Here is a 21,790-nt window from a genome sequence, read left to right on the forward strand (position 1 = left end):
ATGTAGCAATACCGTGGAAATACTGGCGACGGCGGCCATGCTCAAACATACTCAAACACTCCCAAATGCACACACACACACACATTCTCAAACACAAGCATGCACATATACTGTACACATACAGACACAAAGGTCACAGGTATAGTAGTCGTGGTTACGTTAACTTACAGTTTGCAGCAATTACTTCATTTGGCTGTAATGAAGCACTCCCCTGCACCCACACACAGACTCAGAGAAATAGGTAAGAAAATACAAGTCTTTATTTTAAGTATAGGTATATAGTTTATATACTCTTTTGATTCCGTGAGGGAAATTTGGTCTTTGCATTTATCCCAATCCGTGAATTAGTGAAACACACACTGCACACAGTAAACACACAGTGAGGTGAAGCACACACTAATCCCGGCGCAGTGAGCTGCCTGGAGCAGTGAGGTGTTAGGTGCCTTGCTCAAGGGCACTTCAGCCGTCCCTACTGGTCGGGGTTCGAACCGGCAACCATGTCAAAGTTTACAATTCTTTTTGGAAATCATGGACTCATTTGGGCTAAAGAGGAGAGGGCCTAACCAACACTCATAGATAATAGTTAAAAAGTCCAATGTCAATTCTTTGGTCCTCCGCTCTCCTAATCCAGTCGACTGCGAAGAGAGTCCAGTCCTTTCCTGTACAGGAGGCCTACGCTGGAACACAGATGACAAAACACACACACACCTGTCATACAGCACAAGGGGAAGTTCAACACAACACTACCGGGTGGCACTACAGGGAATTGAGGCTCACAACCCTTTAAGATCTCCATACCCAAATAAATATATATTAAGGAGCCCCCGCTATTTGTACTCCACCCGCTACCCACGTAAGCTGCAGTTTACTAAGCAATAGCCAATGCTCTGCTCGCTACGTTACACTACCCCCCAATCACACACAAGCAAACCCACACTCAAACTAAGAATAAATCTAAACGGAAGGGAAGGGCCACTTAGCTCAATGTGGGGATACTGATCACTGATCCGGCCCACAGCTTGTGGTCTGTCGTCACCGAGCGTTATTACGATGTCCTCCCCAGCTTAGTCATGGCCGGTGGCGCTCTGCGTGAAAACTGCTTGTCTAGCCGGCGATAGCAGTCCGCTGGTCCGTTAGCGATTCACCACCACAACGCTGCAACACACAAAGACTAGCCAGAGACAAGGCAGGAACTCTCTCCACAGGCTTATAACATCCCTCTCGCCCCTTCCTACCAGTCAAGTGTGATCCAATAACCCAGTGCAATCAGTAATCTGGCATCAATAAATAAGATACAGCTGGTTCGTTTACATGAGCGCCAGCTAGTCCGTCACCCAACTATTTCCCCATCTATCGTTCCTAGTCTCTAGCACATGACAAACACATCTGTGCACACACAAACACACACACTCACAAACACACACGCACATTCAAAAATTGACATGTACACAAACACACGCACATTCAAAAATGTACATGTACACACACACACACACATGCACACATACAGACACTCACACACACACATAGGTCTGATGACACACACACACACACTCATCTTCACACACACTCTCTTTCTCTCACTCCCCCTCTCCTGAACTCTGTTTGTCTCATTTCACTTTCTATCTGCTTTGCCATGCTGTGGGCTCACTAATAAGTAAACTCAAGAAGACAATAGCAAAAAAAACTCTGGTTAATCCTACATGACCGTGGTTTGGCTAGTGTGGCGGTCATAAGACGATACACATGTAGCAGTTTCAGTTTCTTGTTCTCTCTGCAACCATCCTGACAGTGCTAGCACAACTAAAACGATACAGACCAAGGTCAGGTCTGCCAGTAACACCATGTGATGACGCCGGAGGTCACATTCAGCATCAGCTGTGTGTGTTCCTGGCTTCTTCAAGACACGTCCCAGAGATTCACACCTGATGGGATAAAAGCACATTCTGTGTATTCTGTGTATGGACCTGTGTGTGTGTGTGTGTGTATATGGCCTTACGGTTACTGCTCATAAGCACATAGAATGCTGGGTTATTAAGCACGCCAATGATCAAGCACTCTTCCCATCATCTGGCAGGTGCAGGACAAAAAAACCTACTTCAGTGAAAAAAATATATAGCACACTATATATAGCACACTAAGTAATACAACACTGCTTTAGACTCCCATATTTAATGTACAAAGGCAACGTTTCGACCCTGCTGGGTCTTCTTCAGGCAAAGGCTAGTCCATCTCCACCCACATCCTTGCACTCTTACCGTGTGTGTAGTCTGCAGGATGTGAAGGATCCATTTGAGTATGTGGCATCTACACAGTCACTACACACTGTATCTGAAGATGCATTGCCTGTAAGAGAAGAGTAATTAGATTAATTATAGTAATTAGGGCTGTCAAACTATTATAAAAAATGAACTAATTAGTCTGATATTTTTAAATGAATTAATCTAGATCTAATCCCAATTAAAAAGTAAATTTTCTTCTTAAAGACTAAAGCCTCTTAAATGGCATATTAAATACACAGTAAATCACAAAATGAATGCGTAACCTCAAAGGTAAAAGTACACTTTATATTATTTAAATGACAATAATGACAGTCATTTTAAGTATATATATTCTTTTGATCCTGTGAGGGAATTTTGGTCTTTGCATTTATCCGAATCCGTGAATTAGAGAAACACAGTCAGCACACAGTGAACACACAGTGAGGGTAAGCACACACTAATCCCGGTGCAGTGAGGGGCCGGCAACAACAGCGGTAAGGGGTTAGGTGCCTTGCTCAAGGGCACTTCAGCCGTGATTACTGGTCGGGGTTCGAACCGGCAACCCTCCGGTTACAAGTCCGAAGCGCAAACCCAGTAGGCCACGGCTGCCCCCCTGGAACATGTGGTTAGACCAATCAAAGTTTACAATTCTTTTTGGAAATCATGGACTCATTTGGGCTAAAGAGGAGAGGGCCTAACCAAGTATCCAACTTGTTTTAGTGCTCAGTTCCAAACCAAACGTCTATGACGGTGTGGAGGAGCCAATTCTGAAAGATGTATACAAGTTTTGAGCAACATATACTGCCATCCAGGCAATGTCTTTTCCAGGGCAGACCTTGAATATTTCAGAAAAACAATGCCAAAATGAATTTTGCACATATTTAAATAGTATTTCTCCATAGAGGAAGAGTCCAGGTGCTAAGATGGCATGTCTGCAGTCCAGAATTGTCAAATCAGGTGCATAATGGAATGAAAAACATGACTAAGAATACACATACTGTTGAGCAACTGAAATCCTATATCGGGGAGTAATGGGACAACATCTCATTCTCAAAACTGTAGCAAATGGTCTCCTCAGTTCATAAACATTTACAGAATTGTGTTAAATGAAGAAGAGGTGAAGCAGCACAGTGGTAAACATGCTCCCATCCCAACTTTTTTTGAAACATGTTGCTGGCATCAAATTCAAAACATATATTTTCCATGAAATACTCCAAATTTTCATCTTCAACATTTGACATGTTGTCTATGTAATTTTTGCTACTAAATATGGGTTTATGAGACTTGTATATTATCACATTCTGTTTTTATTTGCATTTCACACACATTTTTGGGGTTGTAGAAGCATGTAATGACATGATGCTAGCTAGACATGTTCTGTTTGTAATTAAAAGTGAATTATGGTAGCCAGTAGCCACCTAACTAGCTGAATGGAATGCGTTTCAATCGGCATGTCATGTGCTTCATGTACACAAATTATTGAAGACTTCAAGACTCACCAGTTCCATTACACAAAGGCAAAGACAACTCTTTATATTCTTATCCATTTTCCAACTCTAAGTGAGTGCAGCCTACATGTCAAAGTGCCCTGGCTCTCACAGTTTAACTGGTCAGTAGTGGGAACCGGATAAATCCGCAATCTCCTCTAACCTCGTCTTTGTTGCCTTCATGATTTCCTTTTATAAGTTCCTTGTATTTAAAAAGGAGATATCAATCAACAATGACAAGACAGCTGGATCCTGCCAATGGTTTTCTCTCCCTCTCGTGCACGCTCAGACGGGTTCTCAATTAAATGCAGTAACATAAGTTCAAGTTGGATCTTAATGGAGAGAAGACCCAAAAAGTCATCGTTATGTAACATGCTGTTGGTGCATTTTGACATTGTAAACATTCTCTAGTTATTATAGCATCTAAAAAACAAAAAACAGAAATGTGTAATTTATGGACTCTTTGTCCTGGCACTGATAGTATACTCAATACTGTCAGTCATATGCAACCGAATGAGAAGATATTGCTGTGGCCCACATGAACTTTTCTTTTTTCTTTTAAGACATGCTGAAGACACATGACGACACATTAATTACAGCCACTGTGTTTGTGCTCATAACCAAATAGGTGCAGACTGACATCTATTGGTTACTCCTCATTGGCTTCCTATTGCAGACAGAATTCAATTCAAATCCCTTACTCTGGCCTACAGGACACTTACCGGATCAGCACCGTCTTATCTTAAAGTGTCTCTCCGGAGTAAAAACAACCTAGGAACTATTTACGGTAGTTAAAGGGGACATCTGGGGCCTATTGCACAAAACTAGGATAAGGGATTAAGCCGGGATATCTTGGTTATCCTGGCTCAATTTATCCGTGATCCGGTTGCACAAAAGCGGGATAGGGGGCAGCAGGATATATTATGGTATAAGTCACCATGGCGCTTTATTCTGTGGAGCTAGCCTGCTCCAGACCAGGCTAAATTCCAGGATCTATTTAATCTCATCCCTTATCTCAGTCAGCAGTCATCACAAACGGAAACCAATAATTATTCCACTCACCACTACACATTGTTATCACATATAACTAGACCCACTGTCATTATTTAAACGTTTGTGATCATTAATTCACTTTTACATATCGCCATTTCCGACCTGTCATGCGACAATGTGACGTCACGGGAGCGCCATAACCATTTTGCGCATGGTGGTCGCGACACTAGTTGCAATATTCTCCTAAACAGAGGTGTTGCTGTTTGTTGCTGTTTTGAAAAGGCTATCGCTACCTACTTTACACCGTAGAAGAAGCAATGAAGCCGCTCTAGTTGCCATGGTGAATCAGTGAATCTGTGATCGGTGGCGGGGTCTATTTGATGGAGCCGTGAGCGTGCACTAATCCAGGATAGGTTTCACCTGGCTTGATGAATCCGTGTCTGCTCATCCTGGCTTGGTCTTTGTGCAACCAATTAAGCCTGTACGCTCTTGTTTTGGATTCATTGAGCGCAGCTCAGTAACTTTAGCCTGACGTAGTCATACTCAATTCTAGTCAGAATTTGAGTCTGATACTGCTCCATAGAGCTGTGATTATGGGGCGTGTTTCAAACGAACCAGGAAAAAAAATGCCTCTGCACTCAATTGGATAGACCTACAACCAATAAGAGCAACGGAGTGTGTGACGTATGTTAAGCGACGCATAGTTGTTGTCAACAGAACTCAACTGCACGCTGGAAAAGAAGTAGCCTAGAATAAGAAGATGAGCGTGAACGATTTTTGCCGGTGTTGCAAAAAGAATGTAAGGATACAAGGAGTCATTCAACACACGAACCTCATTTTTGAGAAAAACAATAAAGGCGAATGCACATACGAACAAGTTCTCCGTTTAGGATTACAACTCTACAAAACGTCAAATAAATCGCATCGCATTTGTCGGTCCTGTCAGAACGTTATAACACGGTTGGAACGCGACATGCTTGTGTTAAAAAAATGGGCAGACGACGAAGGAGACCAGCCTGAAGAACCGTCTTCATCTGAGGCATCAGAGAAAAGAGACCGGGAGCCTACTCCTTCCAAGACGCCCAGGACTCTGAAGAAGTTCTGCCCCAATCCGTCAACTCCAACCGGTACAAAAACGCGAAGAAGCATTACAGAGGTAAGGTTGTTAATACATTTCTACTTCTTATGATATGACTATGAGAATAACCTCGATTGCCAAGTTTCACATGAGTTAATAGTTAGTCATGATTATTGTCCAATGTGATAAACACTGTGCATTCCCACACTCCTCATTTCCGTGTAATCTATCTATGATTAAATCATCTAGTCATATTTTGACATGGTAGCCTAGTGTGTATTCTGGAAGCCAGCCCGAATTTGAGTGTAGTGTGAGCAAATGTTACCAGGATAAACTTGCACCTGATGTGTAAGTTGGCCTCTGTCACTTTGTCAATATTTAGAAACTTCATTTTGTAATGGACTAGCATGTTATCCAACCCCCACTCTGTGCTCTGCACCTCTGTGGGGGGTGGGCAGTGTTTCTCTGACAAGGCACAGAGTATCTTGTTGTGATCAGCTCTGGAATTCCTTGTAGTGTGTCCCAACCCCCACTTCTGTGCTCTGCACCTCTGTGGGGGGTGGGTACCTCTGTGGGGGGTGGCCAGTGTTCCACTGACCTTGCTCTGACCTGCTCAGCAATTGCATCTGGTGTCACCATATTTAACAGTCTGTATATTTCAATGTATTGTCAATGCACATTATACTTATTAGGCTACACTGTAATTCTTCACACTGATACATTATCTTATATTTCAGGTTGTCACCCATTTCCCATCACAGACTGTTGCCAAGGTATGTCCTCCAGAAGATGCCTCAATAGTGAACAGCATCAATAAGAAAAAATGGGCAACAGCTGCAAAGTTAATGTTGAAGCATAAACACCTAGTTGAGGAAATAAAGGTGCACATCCTGGAGCTAATAAGCAACGAATGCAAACATATCTGTAATCCAAACAACGGTTTCATCCTGTGGAAGTCATCTCCGGATGATCTGAAAGCCTTTTCATTTACCAGCTTAGAGGCAGACCTAAAACGTTTTTCACCATTCCTCTTCTCAATTCTCACAACTGTCACCAACCACTCTAAAACTGCAACTTGTGCAGCAGCTTCCATTGCTTTGAGAGGAAGAGAAGCACACCTGTCAGCCTTTGCATACTACCTATGTAGTATTCTACATTATGGTGGGGCGAAAAAAGCAGTGTTTGAAAGACTGAGCAAAATGGCCATAACAACAACTCACCAAAATTCTGTAGAGAAGCAGAAGGAGTTGGCACTCCTATGTGGTGGGTCTCTAAAAATGTTAAAGGTCCAGAATGAAGTTTTCCTGAACTCTGAAGCGGAAGGAAACATTGATGTTGGTCAGAGAGTGGACTCCAGCGAAGACCAAAGCACAAGTGATCCGAAGGAGCCACTTAACATGGAAGAGCTTCACTTGTCAGGTGAGATGACAAATGACCAATATATAGAAACACAACAAGCACATCAAATTCTGTGTCGTCTTGAATGTTATGTGTCTATGTATTGATTAATGCTACTACTACTACTACTAGTAATAATAATAATAATAAGTCTTTGTTTTTAAATTGTTATTACTTTTTTCTTTTCCTGCAGATGACATGGCTACGCTACCTTTCAACAGTTTAAGTGACTCTGAAGCAGCAGAGCTAGGCTTGAGCTCCTCGGCTTCTCCGATCACCCACCCCACTCCTCCACAAACATACTCCATAATATTTGACAATTTGGACTTTTTCATGCGCGCACATCATCAGTCCACCCACCACAGCAATAAATCCATACACTGGATTCATCATATTGCAGTCCAAGATAGAATCTCAACATATCACCTTAGCAATGACAGACCGGACTGTGACATCCTTCAGTACGACCTCTGCAACTCACTCCCCGGACCAGAAATCCAAGACTATATGCGACGTGAGTTCATTGTTCTTGGAAGCCGCATCCTTACCGAGTACCTGGCTGTTTTTAAACCCTTCAAGATATTAGTGGTTCACCACATGCCACATCAATATACAGAGGACATGGCTAAGTGCTCCACTGATGTAAGTAATGAGTTAAATCTGTAAAATACAACTAAATACACATAATTTCAACTCAAACATTACTGCAATGTCATCTGTTTTTTTTATTCTCAAAGTACCCTCTGGGACTGCTCTTCAAGGACGAAAACAAAACGTCAGATTTGGTGGACACACTTCGCCACCTTCAGAAAGAGTAAGAATAAAATCAGGCTCCACTGTCACTCTTTGGCAGGAGAAGGGCTGTATTGAAACGTATAATTCCCCCGTTTGTGTGTAATCCATTTAGGTATGTGCCAAAGGGACCAGACGGGTTGTCAAATGTATTAGTCGGAGGTGACCGGCTGACCGAGGGGAACTGCAGAAACATACAATGGGCCTTCTCAGATGGTGCTACAAAGGAAGACCGACTGGAAGGTCTCATCTTTAAGTTTGAGGACTGGCATGCCATCAGAAACCTCTTTGAAGTGAGTAACTATAGAATGATGTTGATTAGTAACAAAATAAAAGTATCACACCACTACTTTAGATGATTTTGAGATAGATTACTTGAAGGGCTTGTGTGTGAAGTTATGTTTATCCTTTGTTAATCACAAGTCTTCAATGTTGTTTAAGATCTATCATCGGATTTTCTATGATGGTGCATCCTCAAAAGACCATGGCACACTTCTTGCCAACATGACGAAGTTGAGGTACAACGTCTGCTATCTGCAATACCATGAATACATACATTGTACAATTATTACTGTTGTTTTAACCGTCCACTTTGTCATCACATTATGCTTGTCTTTACAGTCTAAACAATATTGTTGTTAACTACAGTGATTATAAGTACTCTGTGTTGACCATGCTTTCCACAGTTCTTTCACAGAAATCCAGTCTGGATATTTCATGAATTGGGTTGTTATGGGATGGGGAACACAGTACTGCTATCATGAACGCAGCTGTGCTGTTCTCCGTATGGTATGTTTTCAACTTAATGCATGTTTTCACTAACTGTGTGTGGGCATTTGAGGCTTTTCAAGATAGTTGATGGTTAGTTGGTTAGTTTCAGCAGTGCTAAAGAGCACACTGGACGCACAATATTCTTATTGTACCTGTGCGAAAGACTGTTTTTAACACATTAACATATGAGCATGCGGGCGTGTGCGTGAGCGTGTGTGTGAGCGTGTGTGTGTGTGTGAGCGTGTGTGTGAGTGTGTGCGTGTGTGTGAGCGAAGTAGTGGTAGCATAGAGGTTAAGGACCTGTTCGGCATGCAAAAAAGTTGTGGGTTCAATGCCCTTAGTCATTATCCTTGTCATATAATTGACATAATAAATGACTGGATGAAAGCGTCTGCTACATTAATAAATGTAAATGTCTGTGAGAGATGGAAAGAATAACACTGAGAAAACTATGTCAACCATTCGCTAAACTATGTATTTCTGTTACATAGGTGCAGCAATGCTAAACAAGGTCCTCATGCAGCTTACAATGCCTATAAGGAATTTGTGCATAAGGACACCACTGCACTCTTCCTAGCTGCTGCAATGGAACTCTTTGGGTTGCAGGATGTGACAGGTAAATTGGCACTTGGCATCACATTCATAGTTTAGAACTAGCATTTATCACATCAATACATGTATCTATATGTTACTGCTGTAAAATGTAATTGTCAAAATTGTACACTTTGATAAAAGTTAGTATCCAATATTATAACCATGACTTATATCTCTGCATTTACACTGCTGGTGGTTAGAAGTTAAACATTTTATTCTGTGCTAACAGAAATTCCAGATGGGTTTGTCCCGCTGGATGTTAACAACGGATTGCCACAACTGAAGAGGAGCTGGCTGCATGAGAAGGTTGGGCAGGTTGTGGACACCTTTGTCATGATGACGGGCGTGACAGAAGCTGCAACTCAAAGGCAGGCTACGACACAGCAGAGGCAGCAGTTTCCGTGTCGTGCAGACGGGTGTGGCAATATGTATGTATACGCCAAGGCAAGGGAAACACATGAGAAGAAGAAGCATGGTCTTGTGGCTCCATCAGACTCTTCTTCAGAAAATGTGAGTCCGACGAACCAAGACCACCAAAAACATCACGCAGAAGCCAGACTTGGCTTTGGGTTCTTCCTGCTAGACCTGCAGGATGCAGTGAGGGAAGGGGATGGTGAAAGGCTGATGAGACTGTACAAAGTTGCCCTGCTTTTCTACAAAGCGTACGGGCACAGCCAGTATGCCTATAGCACCTTCCTTCTGACACTGCAGATAAATGTCACTCTGTCCCCACGCATGGCACACAGTGTGACATGGAACAGATTTTGGAATGGCAGAGGGAGAAAGGGGAAAAATATTCCACTTGACCTCCACCTGGAACATCTAAACAATTTTCTCAAATCATTTATGAGAGGCTTGGGACCAAACATGTCAGAAATGTCAGCAGCCAGAATCAGTAGGTCCATTGGCATCGTCAAGGAGCTAATGGACAAAACGGACACAGAGCTGGAGCTGACAAGGCCGACTGGCATTCATCATGTGGCCCGAGAACAGGAGGACGTTTTAACACTGGTCAATGTTTTCAGGGAGACACAACTTTTCAAAAATCACCCAGGCAGGCAGTATCATGCATTCCCAAATTTCCAGAGAAACTTATTGGCAAAGCTAAATTACCAGGAGTTATGGAGGTGGATGAAGTCCAAAATAATGGACTGGCGAAATGTGCCTATTTAAATAGCAATGTAAATGTGAAATGTAAAATGGTGATGGTAATTTGTAAATAGTGTTTTCATAAATGACAATGTAAATCATTTATTTTTAATATAATAGTTTATAATAGTAGCATCCACATTCTTGAAACCTTTATTTTTGTGTGTTTTCTTATTGGTTGTATGTTCAAAGTTCAGAGTATATCTTCAAACATTACCTATTAAGTGTAGATATTAAAAATCTTTAATGACATGTCTTATTGTTTGTCTATTAAATGCAGAAACATCACCAACCAGTAGAGAAGTATAAACAATTTAAATTTTATTCAAAAACATGAATGTAACAGGTAAAAAAAAAAGTATTTGCACAACAACAGAACCCTGAAGCTAGAAGTTTGAGCCTGAATTTGAAGCTAGTCTGAGATCTTCAACATTGACAAGCCTGATTCCAAGCTACTTGGTGATGATTGTATCTCATCCTCATCCTCGTCATCAAAGTAACCAGTGTAATCCATGTCAACCTGAACACGGTCATCCTGAACCACACTGTCATCAAACAAATTCGTTTGACTCTGTTCGACGTCATCAAAAACCTCATGCAGAATTCGTAGTATCTCTTTTGCATGTTCCAGTTTGTATGTAGGGAGATTATGGATAATGAAGTCCAGGTCAAATATCTGTGTGCACTGTTCTAAAACCGCATCAATGAGTTCATCTCCAAAACCAGTGCAGGCTGTGTCGACTGTGTAAAGTGGTATGTTTGTATGGTCCTGAAGTAAACTACTCCTGTAAGTTTGTAGCAGTTCCCTGATCAAAAGTTTGTCCTCAGGTGTGACCATTCTGTGTTTGTGGTGTGATGAAACCTCCCCTTGAAAGTGTTCATATTTGGGGATTGGCTCCCCACAACCTTCAGGTTCACAAGAACAAACAGAATGGCAGTGAGTGCAGCACAGATGTCCTGGATGAACAGATGTGGTGTGTTCCTCGAAATGGCAGTACAAAGCTTTCCGCAGACAACTAGTGACTCCAGTCTCAAGTACCGTCTTAACTGCTGGGTCAAGCTTTGTATGCTGTTTGACAGCATAAACAATCGCATGTGCCTGCAACCCACCTCTGCCTGCCCTCCCGACCTGCTGAACCATGGCTTCCACATCATCTGGCAACCCATACATAACAATGTGTGATACGTTGGGAAAATTTAGGCCCATCCCAAGAGCTGTTGTTGCCACCACAACTCGGCAGCTACCCTGTCCACTCAGAGATGATAGCACTCTGTTCTTATTCTGAGGGAGTGTCTGGCTGTGGAACATGCCTATAAGCAGGTTTTCAACCTTTTTCTCAGGGTCTCGGTCAACCCAGGAATCTTCACCGAGTTCTCCCTTCAAATGGCAGAACACTCTGCCAACTGCCTTCACGGTTTTGCAGTAGATAATTACTGGCAACATGGAGATACCTTTTTCTTTCACATCCCTCACAATCCAGTGTAGGCACTCCAGTGTATGGCCAGGTACTTTAATCAGACCCAGTCTGATGTTTGTTCTGTTTGGGCTCAGAGCCAAAATGATTGGATTGTCCATCTGAAGCTGTTTCATAACCCTGGCTCTGGATTCCCGATCAGCAGAAGCAGTCAATGCCAGCACAGGTGTACCTGGAATATATAGCAGTACAAAAAGCAACCAATAAGTAACAGTAAAAATAAGAAATGAGTAGTATCATTTAGTACTTTTTAATGACTGTACTGACATCTAAAAAGAATACATCACTTATAAGGGGTACAGTGACTACCAATATGGGTATGGTGCTTGAGTACATAAAGCAACACCCAAATGAATGGTCAATTTGCATCTGAATGGGCAACCAGTTGGCCACTTGGCCAGTGCGAATGCAAATGAAAAACCGGTTTTGGGGGAGAGTGGTTAGTGTTTAGAAGTGGACAGGTTCCTGTAATGCAACTGATTTCAATTAAAGTGGTGAATTACACTATGTGTAGAAAACATCGAAGACAGAACATGCAGTAAGTCTACTGTTTTGTACTTACCAGCTTTAACTAAGGATCTAAGTTCTCCCAACTTGGCAAAGCTGTCGCGAAATGGCGTCTGCCCTTTTGCAGCCTGACCCCTGATAGGAAAAAAAAGAGTAACCTACATTAGAATGTTTTAACAGCTAGTTATTTCGCTACAATCACACTAACATTAAGATTGTACCAAGTCTGAATTAGCGAACGTACAACGTTACCTACTATGTTTACAACATGGGATTCATATCACGACATTGCGAGTTATTTACTAAGTCAGACAGTCAGATTATCTCTTACCATTTGTAAGTTAGATGAACTTCGTCCACGACGATACCCATAACGTTGGCTTGAAAAACATCGGAGCCTAGCATGTCCCTCCACTTGTTGTTCAGCAGCCAGGATTCCGGGCTTCCGAAAAGGAGCTGGCAACGACCGCTGGCTATATCCACCTCGTCGTTCACGCCGAGTTGCATCGCCGTGATGCCCATTTCAGTTGCTTCTTTCACTTGGTCCTCCATGAGTGCGACCAAAGGAGAAACAACAATGACCAATGGGTTTTCATTGTGTCCCATCTTCTTAGCGACCAACGGAGCCAGCTGATAAATTAAACTTTTGCCGAATCCCGTAGGAAGGACGCCAAAAACATCTTTCTTTTCAACAAATGCCTTGATCGCGTTTCTCTGTTCCTCTTTTAAAATTAATTTGCTGTCGATATCTTCTAGAACAGACCTAATAGCAGAATCTACACACCTCAACTCTCCAGCGGCAGCCATCGTTGTTGTAAACGAATTCAACCCAAGCGCGCTTTGGTGACGTGGTTGATTACGTTACTGTTGATCATCTGTCCATCATCGTATAAAGCCCGCCCTGACAATTTGATTGGCCCGCCAGATATTGGGCGAGCATACTCGCGCTACTATTGAGCAATGCCAGACCGAACTTCCCGACCTCAAACGTTGTGGGCGGGACTAAGTTCGGAATGGCACCCAGGCTACAGTAACTTATCCCGGATGTCTTAATTCTGCTTTTGTGCAATAGGCCCCCGGTGTTAAATGGGTTTTAGATGTTAAGTATGACCATAAGCTAGACTCATGGACAAGGAGTGACCCTATCCAGGCCTGAAACATTCCGAATTTAGCCAGTTTTTACTGATTGTTTCATAGCGCAATTAGCGCTAGCAACAAGGCATCTCTCATACGGCACATAATCGCTTTTTTAACCCATCTACAAGGCCAACAAGAGCTCCACACTTGTGTAGTCCTGCACATCCTCCATACACACGCTGGTCAAGGCAGCTAGCGTGACAGCTCAGCAACAGTTCGGAGGACATTATTTAATAATAATTAAATAAACAAACCTGGCTGTTTGATGTACTGCCCTGGTGAGCACGTTGTGTGTTCCACAGCTCCTCTGCAGCCATCTTTGATTGGGTCAGTGCAGTAGTGACCTTCCAGAGGCTCACAGAGTGTGTCTGAGATGGAGCTGCAGGCCCTCTTCACTCTTAGACCTGCACCTGTTGATAACAGAATGATTAACGTGCAGTTACTCTTAGACCTGGGGATCAGTAGGTTGGGGTTGTATGTTCTAAGAAAGCAACGATTATTTTTTTTTTTATCAAAGTTATGCTTGTGTGCACTTCATTTTTATACGAAAGTTCAAATCAAGAAAATGTTGGGCTTACTTTGGTCACAAACGCTGCATGATCTGCAGGAAGTAAATCCATTTGGTTCATCAGTGAAAGTAGACTGGGGACATGGCACACAGGTCGTGCTTCTATATTCAGCGCAGTGTATGTGTACATAGTACCCTAAGACATAGTAACATGATATCAGGTTGTTGTGCATAACTATTACATTTAAAAGGTGGCCCGAGGCTCTTTATGTATGTTATGATTCAAAATAAGTGTGAACAAAACAAAGCACAGCTTACCAGGGCCACACATAGGACAGCACTCTTCTCCTATGATGTACTCAGCTCGACCACAGGCGGAGAAGACGAGGTCACAGAGGTCGACAGTCATCAACAAAATGAAAATGAACTGCAACCCCTTCATTTGTCAGCTTCTATTTGTTCTGTGACTGAAGGACGTTATCCAAAACCCCATGTCCTTCTGTTTAGCTGATGCTTCTGGTAGAAGTAGAAAATTTCAGAGAACAAATGTGAGTTTGCCCAGAATAGAGAAGTCAATTTACATTTTACCTGACAATTTGCACTGTACCTAATTTCTAATGTATTTTTTGTGTGTTCCAAACAGGTTTTTTTATACAGTCAATGAGAAATACGGTTAACACTGCCCCCTGGCGGTAGAAAATTGCAATATTTAAGGTGGAATAGAAACTTAACCCCACCGCATTTTGAATGGGGCCAACTTCAGCCTAGTCACTCTCTCGCTCAAGGTGCATCCCAATTAAATGGAGTAGCATGTTCAGATTAGATCTGCTGCATAGTGGAGATTGAGAGGACCCAAAGGTAGGCTATCATCCTTCCATGTAGCCTAACATGCTGATACTGCAATTTTACTTTGTAAACGTTCGGAGGAGTGCAAAACAGTTTGTAAGCTAGGCTACTCATAATATTTTTTATAAATGTTGGTGCCCCCGCTCTGACCCTTGGTGCCCTACCCACAGTGATTGATGGTAGCGGCGACACTATTTTAAAGAAAATACATTTGGAAAACAGAAGGTGCCCAATTCACTTACCTGTTCCTCGGACTTCACTGCTGCTCGTCCCAGTAGCGAAACGAAAGCACTGCTGCAGTTGCACCAACAAATCACAAACAGTTTCGTTTTCACTCCAACCAATTACAACTTAAAGTTATCATTTGAAATGTTGAACAACGACCGTTAGCAGACGTGGTGACTGATATCTGAGAGATGGAGACACACCACTGTGCAACGTCATGTTGCCTACTTTGACCTAGCTTTTCAGTATCGAGTTTTCAAGCCTATCTCCTCGATTCAGTTACTCAATTGCCTAGTTTAAAATTAAACAGTCTTTGTGAAGACTGATTTCAGTTTTCAACTTCTACTTGCAAACTCAGTACCTTTCCTCCTAGTTTTCTGGCTTGCCTTTGATAGTGCTTATACAGCACTTGTACTCGTCTCTTCATAGCTTGTGTGGCAAGTGGTATAGGTTTTAAGGCCTTTACCTGTACACATGCAGTAGCTGACACGCTACGATGGAACTTGCACCCAAAGATATAATTTATAGGCCTACATCCATAATCCCTCCTAGCCTCCAAAAATTCCATATAATAAAGAGCATCCTTCGAGCCTTTTGGATAACTGAAACAATATGATCATGGGGGAAAATAGTGCAAGAACATAGCGGTCATAGCCCGTTGAATAGACTAGCACACAACGTTTAGAATAATAGAATTTTAATAGAATAGCGTTGCATAGGCTACAATACAAGTAAATAGGCTATAACAGACTCACCACTAGCAAGCCTAGACTACACTAGGCTTCACTGTGTCTTTCCATTCATTTCGAAATGTTATTAAGATCCTGCTCAAAAGCAAATTGCACATACTGATAATGTCACAACATTGCACGTACTGTATAGGCTATGTGATCGCTCAACGTGTTATTTAAAGTACATAACATATTTCTAACACATTTACGAAGTGACTAGGCAGATACACCAACTGTGATGGTTTAAGAGCGCGCAGGACACTCGGCATGGCTTTTAGTATTTTGTGCTGCTCTGACACAGTCCACTTTTATTGACTGTTAGTCTACTGTTTTTGAGTCTGGAGATGGAGATGGAGATGTTTTGCAGCGACAGGCTACGAATGCCGACTCCACAACTGTTGCATTTCCCTGCCGGGTCCATGATAGGCCTTTTGTCACTGCTTCCAAAAATGTCTCCCTCTGGATAAAGCAGGTTAAGACCCGTGCAGTGTTGCGCTCACTAAAGGGCGATTCCATCTCCTCTTAAAGTAGCCTAGGCCCATGGACGGATCATGAACTTTCAGGCCCCAGGGCCCAGAGGTATTAAGGGCCCCCCACTAATTGTTGCATATGTGGGAGGGGTCCTCCCCCAGAAAATGTTTAATTTGTTTGATGTGATTTCCTGTATTCTGGTGCATTTTGGGGATGGCCAATACTTTAATTCAATCAGATTCATAGCCTACATCCTGATGTATTGATATTGAGGCAATGATTCCATGCAAAGGCTTGGGCTTCAGGGCCCCCTGACCCCTGGGCCCAGTAGGCCCGTGCAGTAATCCATCCCTGCCTAGGCCTACATGATCCAAAGCACTACGTCTCCGTTGCTCGAGTTTATCATTAACACTGAGAAAATATTGGAAAATATAAGAAATGCGACATGTCAGTTTGGCCCTTCATTTACGGTTTCTGCCATTTAGATTAACAGCTCATGCATTCAGCTTGTATTTTCCTGTATGTTCCCAGATCTATCTTGAGACCTTTTACTGAATTTCTTATGAAGCACTCAACAGTGTCTAAAAACCCTACTGGTAGAGTTTTATGCTCATTTGGTGTTGCAGGAGTGGTGGTCAATGTATAGGTGGCACTCACTGCAACGATGTCCGAGTGTGCAGAATCCCTCTTCATCGCTTGCGCACAATCAACAGTAGCATAGTTGACACACGTGTCAGTCCGTGTCATGTTTCATTGTGAGTAGGCTTAGTGTTCAACATCAGTGTTCAATATGGATTTAATTGCAATCATAGGCATAATAATATTTAGACTTTTTTATGTGAGGAAGAGAACTCAGTTGGGGGGGGCACACTGGCCTGTTTGGGCGGCCTGGCCCCCTAAGGCCCACCCCTGACGACAACGCTGCCTAGCCTGGGAAAAACCCAGAAGGACTTCCGGCAAATTTTTGATTTGCTCTGCAAGTCCGTCTGGCCACTCTGTATTAAAGGAGAATTTTGGTGTGATATTGACCTAAAGTGTGTTGAAACATGAAGTGTGAACGTATGTCTCATAGCTCATCTCGGCTTGTCCCCTGCACTCAGAAATCTGGCGCTAGTTAGCCGATGCTACCAACAGTTTTTCGATGGGGGTGCCTCGGGCATCGGCCTAGCCATGCAAATAAATCACTGTTTTATACCATTTAAGAGGCTCAAAGTAGCTCCATACTTCATTGGTAGACTTCCGAGGGCCTTGACATTTAAAACGAGACATTGAGAACTTTGAAAAAGCACTGGTAGTTTATTTACAAGACGATTTATACAGACAGTACCTTCAGGAAGTTTACCGTTCGCCGCCATCTTGAATTTAGTCACGATAAGATAATAATTCCGTGAAATAAGAAAATAATTCCGTGGAAATGCATGGATTCCAATTGCTTATAGTGGAAGCAACTGGAATCCATGCATTTCCACAGAATTATTTTTGGAATCTGATCCCTTATCATACCTGTTCATTCGTACTCGTCGCTCGACTTATCGTGACTAAATTCAAGATGGTGGCGAGCGGGAAACTTCCTGAAGGTACCAGGGGCGTCACTAGACCTTATTCACTGGGGCACGTGCCTTAGTAAAAGTCTCCAGTGCCCCAGTACAATTCTAGCGCTGCTCTCGCTGGAAATGACATTCATGAGCGCATCTCCGTGCCTGCTTTAGTCATGACTCGAGCCTGTCACTTACCAGCCAATAAAAAAACCAAGGGGAAAAAGAAAGGGGCCATAATAGCCAATCAGGAAATAGCACCTCTGTAGCTGGGTAAGATTGAACGCAACAACCAATGAAAATCGTTCACATGATTCTTCCGAGTATTTCGTCCGCTGGAGCTCGTCATATCACTTTGAGCACAGAGTAAGTCGTCCCCTGTTTTAATGTTACAACAAATTCACAACTTGTTTGACAGAAAAAATGACAAGTTGATCGCTGTTAGAGAATGTTGCCCACATAATTAGCATCTGTTTTTCAATGCTTACCGTCGTAGCCTACATTTAGCAACAGCTCTCTCCCTCACACACACACTCACCATGTGTAGGCTGCATGCACACATGCGGACAATTAATAATGATTTATACGTATACTGGAGAGAGAGTCCAGTAAAAGTAGCCTATACTGTTTGTGAAGCTGTCCTACTGTAAAACTAAACATAGCCTTCTGATAAACTATTCAGAGATGGACATCAGACAATTCTTCCTGAACAGAGGCAGAGGGAAAGGAACAGTGAGGAGAGATGAGGAGGACGAGGGAGGTATGATAATTGCCCATATTAAAGGTAACATTTATGCTGGTAATAGCCAGTGCTGTGATTTGATCAATGGTTTAATGGTAAATAAGTTTGCTGCATTTGTAAATGTAGCCTATAATAATCTACACAGAATCAGAGTACACAGAATCAGACTCTGATTCTGTGTATATTATTAGGCTACATTTGCAAATTATCACCAAAAGTCAGTATGAAGGCTTTAGTAGGCTATTTAAGCTACAACGAACTGCAGTATTGCCAGGATGACTACAGGACCCTTGCCTGGGAGGGAAGTATATCTCAATTTTGACTAAAAATACGCTTCTCTTGTGTATGAAAGCCTAATAAATTCATGCAGTGAGTATACAGTAGGCCTACTCATGCCTATGTGTTTGGATGTTGCTGGATAGTGGCTGCTACAACAATTGAAAGAGAGAATGCTCGAGGAAGAGAAGGAGGAGGAGAAGAAGAGAGGGGAGAAAGAGCACAGGCTGGGCAGTCCAGTACCAGGCAGGAGGAGGAGGAGGAGGAGGAGGAGGAGGAGAGAGACAGGCAAGAAATGGATGAGGACATGATGGGGGCTAGACGTAAAGCCATTAATTCATATTGCGCGCACATTTAAATGTTTTTTTTAATATATTGGGAGTTGGGGGCCTGTGCCCCAGCAAAGCTCTAGATCTAGAATCGCCCCTGGAAGGTACTGTCTCCTTACCTGCAGGTGTGTGTGTGTGTGTGTGTGCATTTGAGTTGTGTATAGCTCTATTGACCTGCAGGTGTGTGTGTGTGTGTGTGTGTGTGTGCATTTGAGTTGTGTATAGCTCTATTGACCTGCAGGTGTGTGTGTGTGTGTGTGTGTGTAGCTCTATTGACCTGCAGGTGTGTGTGTGTGTGTGTGTGTGTGTGTGTGCATTTGAGTTGTGTGTAGCTCTATTGACCTGCAGGTGTGTGTGTGTGTGTGTGTGTAGCTCTATTGACCTGCAGGTGTGTGTGTGTGTGTGTGTGTGTGTGTGTGTGCATTTAAGTTGTGTGTAGCTCTATTGACCTGCAGGTGTGTGTGTGTGTGTGTGTGTGTGTGTGTGTGTGTGTGCATTTGAGTTGTGTGTAGCTCTATTGACCTGCAGGTGTGTGTGTGTGTGCATTTGAGTTGTGTGTAGCTCTATTGACCTGCAGGTGTGTGTGTGTGTGTGTGTGTGTGTGTGTGTGTGTGTGTGTGTGTGTGTGTGTGTGTGCATTTGAGTTGTGTGTAGCTCTATTGACCTGCAGGTGTGTGTGTGTGTGTGTGTGTGTGCATTTGAGTTGTGTGTAGCTCTATTGACCTGCAGGTGTGTGTGTGTGTGTGTGTGTAGCTCTATTGACCTGCAGGTGTGTGTGTGTGTGTGTGTGTGTGTGTGTGTGTGCATTTGAGTTGTGTGTAGCTCTATTGACCTGCAGGTGTGTGTGTGTGTGTGTGTGTGTGTGTTCATTTGAGTTGTGTGTAGCTCTATTGACCTGCAGGTGTGTGTGTGTGTGTGTGTGTATGTGTGTGTGTGTGTGGCTGTGGCTGTCTGTGTCAGAGAGCAATATGTTGAGTCTCTGTAGGTTTGCTCCGGCATCAGTCCATGTTTATGCGTATGTGTGCGTACAGTATGTGTGTGTGTGTGTGTCCAAGCACAATATTAGATTATCTGCATGTTTTTGCGTTGGCTTGTGTGCATTTCAGTGTATGGTTGTGCATTTGTAATTATCAAAGAGGAATAGTTCTTGAGAAAAACACTTTCCGGGTCAGTAAATGTGTGTACACGTGTGTGTGTGTGTGTGTGTGTGTGTGTGTGTGTATGAAAGAGCGTGTAAGGGTGTGTTTGTGTTTGTGTAACTAGTGTACCTACATTGGACAATGCTTTTGTGATCAGTGACGTGTGTGTGTGTGTGTGTGTTTTACTTCTTTGGAAAACGTCTTGGGGTCAGTGACGTGTGTGTGGGTGTGTGTTTTACTTCTTTGGAAAACGTTTTGGGGTCAGTGCATGTCTGTGTGATTGCGAGTGTTTGACTGTGTAGGTGTGTGTTTTAGTTATTATCAGAGAGGAATATTTCTTCAATTCCATGAATATAAGTGCTCTATTCTATTGGACACACACACACACATACGGTGTGGCATATGAAACAGTAAGGAATGTCCATCTATAGGATGTGGAAGGAGCGTATGGAACAGTAAGGAATGTCCATCTATAGGATGGGGTGGGAGCGTATGGAACAGTAAGGAATGTCCATCTATAGGATGGGGCAGGAGTGTATGGAACAGTATGGAATGTCCATCCAACTATACGTCCACTGATCTTACAAACGCGTATCGCAGAAGCCTCCCCCAGAATACAACATTACATATTTTTGGGTTTGTTTGTGTGTGTGTGTGTGTGTCAGGGTTTCCGTTGTCCGGCAATTACCGGACATTGGCCGAAAAAAAAATGAAATGTCCGACAAAATTAAATCTCTCCGGTCAAATTGTCCGATTGAAATTGGCTAATAATCCCGTCCCCTAACGCAATCTGAATTTGAGAATAAGCCTTAATATGTAAGCCTATATTATACGTCCTCTGGCTATGTTTTTAAATGAACAGGCTCTACCGTTTGAAAGCAAGCTATTAAACAACACCCATAGCCTATGCTGCATTTCAAATAGGAAGCGCATGCTTAAAACGTCCATGTTAAACAACGAACAAATGAGTGAGGCGGTTCAAACATGGGCACACATTTTTTCACAGGCCAGACGCGATGGATGATGATACATTGGTAACGTCTGAAGCCTCAGATGTCCGGTCAACTCCACCACCACAAGATAAAAAGCAGAAGTGTCGGGCGTATCTGTCGGAATCAGTGACATTGGACAGTTGAGTTGCGGGGGTGCGGCCACTTCAAGACACTGTCATTCTCCGTGTAGGCCTACACTGGACATGCAAAGTGTTCTTTACCCAAAGCATACAGTAGGCCTATGCGTTCTCTGTCTATGATCTGCAGGGTTAGGGCCTCCTCGACAAGGCGATTACTGGTCCGCGGATAATTTCTGGCCCAATTAAACGGTATTATTGAACCGCGGCCAAAAGA

General features: G+C 42.9%; 3 protein-coding genes across 7 annotated transcripts in view; 1 reads left to right on the forward strand and 2 right to left on the reverse strand.

The window, feature by feature from the left end:
• Window positions 1–242: 242 nt before the first annotated feature.
• LOC143114821 (tumor necrosis factor receptor superfamily member 14-like) overlaps window positions 243–21,790 on the reverse strand; it is a 199,895-nt gene continuing 178,347 nt past the window's right edge. Inside the window, exons 1-6 of one of the 4 annotated variants that reach the window (XM_076276609.1) lie at window positions 15,239–15,517; window positions 14,469–14,617; window positions 14,221–14,346; window positions 13,897–14,052; window positions 2,259–2,346; window positions 243–1,925 (exon numbers count right to left, since the gene is read on the reverse strand). In XM_076276609.1, coding sequence (XP_076132724.1) covers window positions 1,700–1,925; window positions 2,259–2,346; window positions 13,897–14,052; window positions 14,221–14,346; window positions 14,469–14,592 — 720 coding nt within the window. In that variant the 5' untranslated portion in view covers window positions 14,593–14,617; window positions 15,239–15,517 and the 3' untranslated portion in view covers window positions 243–1,699. Of the gene's footprint in view, window positions 1,926–2,258; window positions 2,347–13,896; window positions 14,053–14,220; window positions 14,347–14,468; window positions 15,219–15,238; window positions 15,518–21,790 lie in introns of those variants that run through there. The other 3 variants (XM_076276606.1, XM_076276608.1, XM_076276607.1) reach the window with 3 other exon arrangements.
• LOC143114819 (uncharacterized) lies at window positions 5,316–10,633 on the forward strand. 2 transcript variants are annotated; one of them, XM_076276604.1, is made up of 9 exons: window positions 5,317–5,897; window positions 6,557–7,238; window positions 7,411–7,859; window positions 7,955–8,031; window positions 8,125–8,302; window positions 8,451–8,527; window positions 8,696–8,798; window positions 9,272–9,396; window positions 9,604–10,633. In XM_076276604.1, the coding sequence occupies exons 1-8, from the start codon at window positions 5,502–5,504 to the stop codon at window positions 9,284–9,286; spliced, it is 1,977 nt and encodes a 658-aa protein (XP_076132719.1). In that variant the 5' UTR covers window positions 5,317–5,501; the 3' UTR covers window positions 9,287–9,396; window positions 9,604–10,633. The 2 variants fall into 2 exon arrangements, with proteins under 2 accessions (XP_076132718.1, XP_076132719.1); XM_076276603.1 differs by lacking the exons at window positions 9,272–9,396; window positions 9,604–10,633 and having other exon boundaries at window positions 5,316–5,897; window positions 8,451–8,782.
• On the reverse strand, window positions 10,829–13,530 carry LOC143114820 (putative ATP-dependent DNA helicase Q1). The gene is made up of 3 exons (XM_076276605.1): window positions 12,837–13,530; window positions 12,561–12,640; window positions 10,829–12,170 (listed from the first exon to the last, which is right to left on the reverse strand). Exons 1-3 carry the CDS (start codon window positions 13,310–13,312, stop codon window positions 10,936–10,938), a joined length of 1,791 nt encoding a protein of 596 aa, XP_076132720.1. The 5' UTR covers window positions 13,313–13,530; the 3' UTR covers window positions 10,829–10,935.

This window comes from Alosa pseudoharengus, unplaced genomic scaffold, assembly GCF_046254945.1.
Source record: "Alosa pseudoharengus isolate Yale_2024_CS ecotype anadromous, Long Island Sound unplaced genomic scaffold, YU_APseudo_1.1 YU_APseudo_1.1_scf_9, whole genome shotgun sequence".
In the NCBI taxonomy this organism is placed as follows: domain Eukaryota; kingdom Metazoa; phylum Chordata; class Actinopteri; order Clupeiformes; family Clupeidae; genus Alosa; species Alosa pseudoharengus.